This window comes from Antrostomus carolinensis, unplaced genomic scaffold (genome assembly GCF_000700745.2).
Source record: "Antrostomus carolinensis isolate BGI_N321 unplaced genomic scaffold, ASM70074v2 scaffold35465, whole genome shotgun sequence".
Lineage (NCBI taxonomy): Eukaryota > Metazoa > Chordata > Aves > Caprimulgiformes > Caprimulgidae > Antrostomus > Antrostomus carolinensis.
The window spans coordinates 867-1,144 of NW_010316313.1; the positions used below are offsets into that span (position 1 = coordinate 867).

The 278-nt window shown below is 65.1% G+C and overlaps 1 protein-coding gene across 1 annotated transcript in view; it reads right to left on the reverse strand.

Moving 5' to 3' along the window:
- The window catches only part of NIT1 (nitrilase 1), a gene marked incomplete at both ends in the record, with an annotated part of 1,023 nt that overhangs the window by 431 nt on the left and 314 nt on the right, over positions 1-278 (reverse strand). The window contains one exon of the mRNA XM_029085022.1: positions 91-269. Within this exon, the coding sequence (XP_028940855.1) occupies positions 91-269 (179 nt within the window). The remainder of the gene's footprint in view (positions 1-90; positions 270-278) is intronic.

A 278-nucleotide genomic window follows, 5' to 3' on the forward strand; every position in this document is an offset into this window, starting at 1 on the left:
GGAGGTGACAAGGTGATGGCTCAGCCCCAACCTGGGGTGTCCCCAACCCCATAGGGGACAAGGAGGTGGCAGGGGGGGGTCTGGACTCACCTCCCAGTGAGCAGAGCCGGTGGGGAAGGTGAAGGCTGAGGGGTAGGTGAGGATCTCGGCGCCGGCGTGGCGCAGCGCCAACGAGATCTCGGGGAACCGCAGGTCGTAGCAGATGGAGAGACCGAGCTGGTGGGGACAAGGAGGGGACATCAGCGAGGACACAGTGCCCAAGCCTTGTGGGGACAACA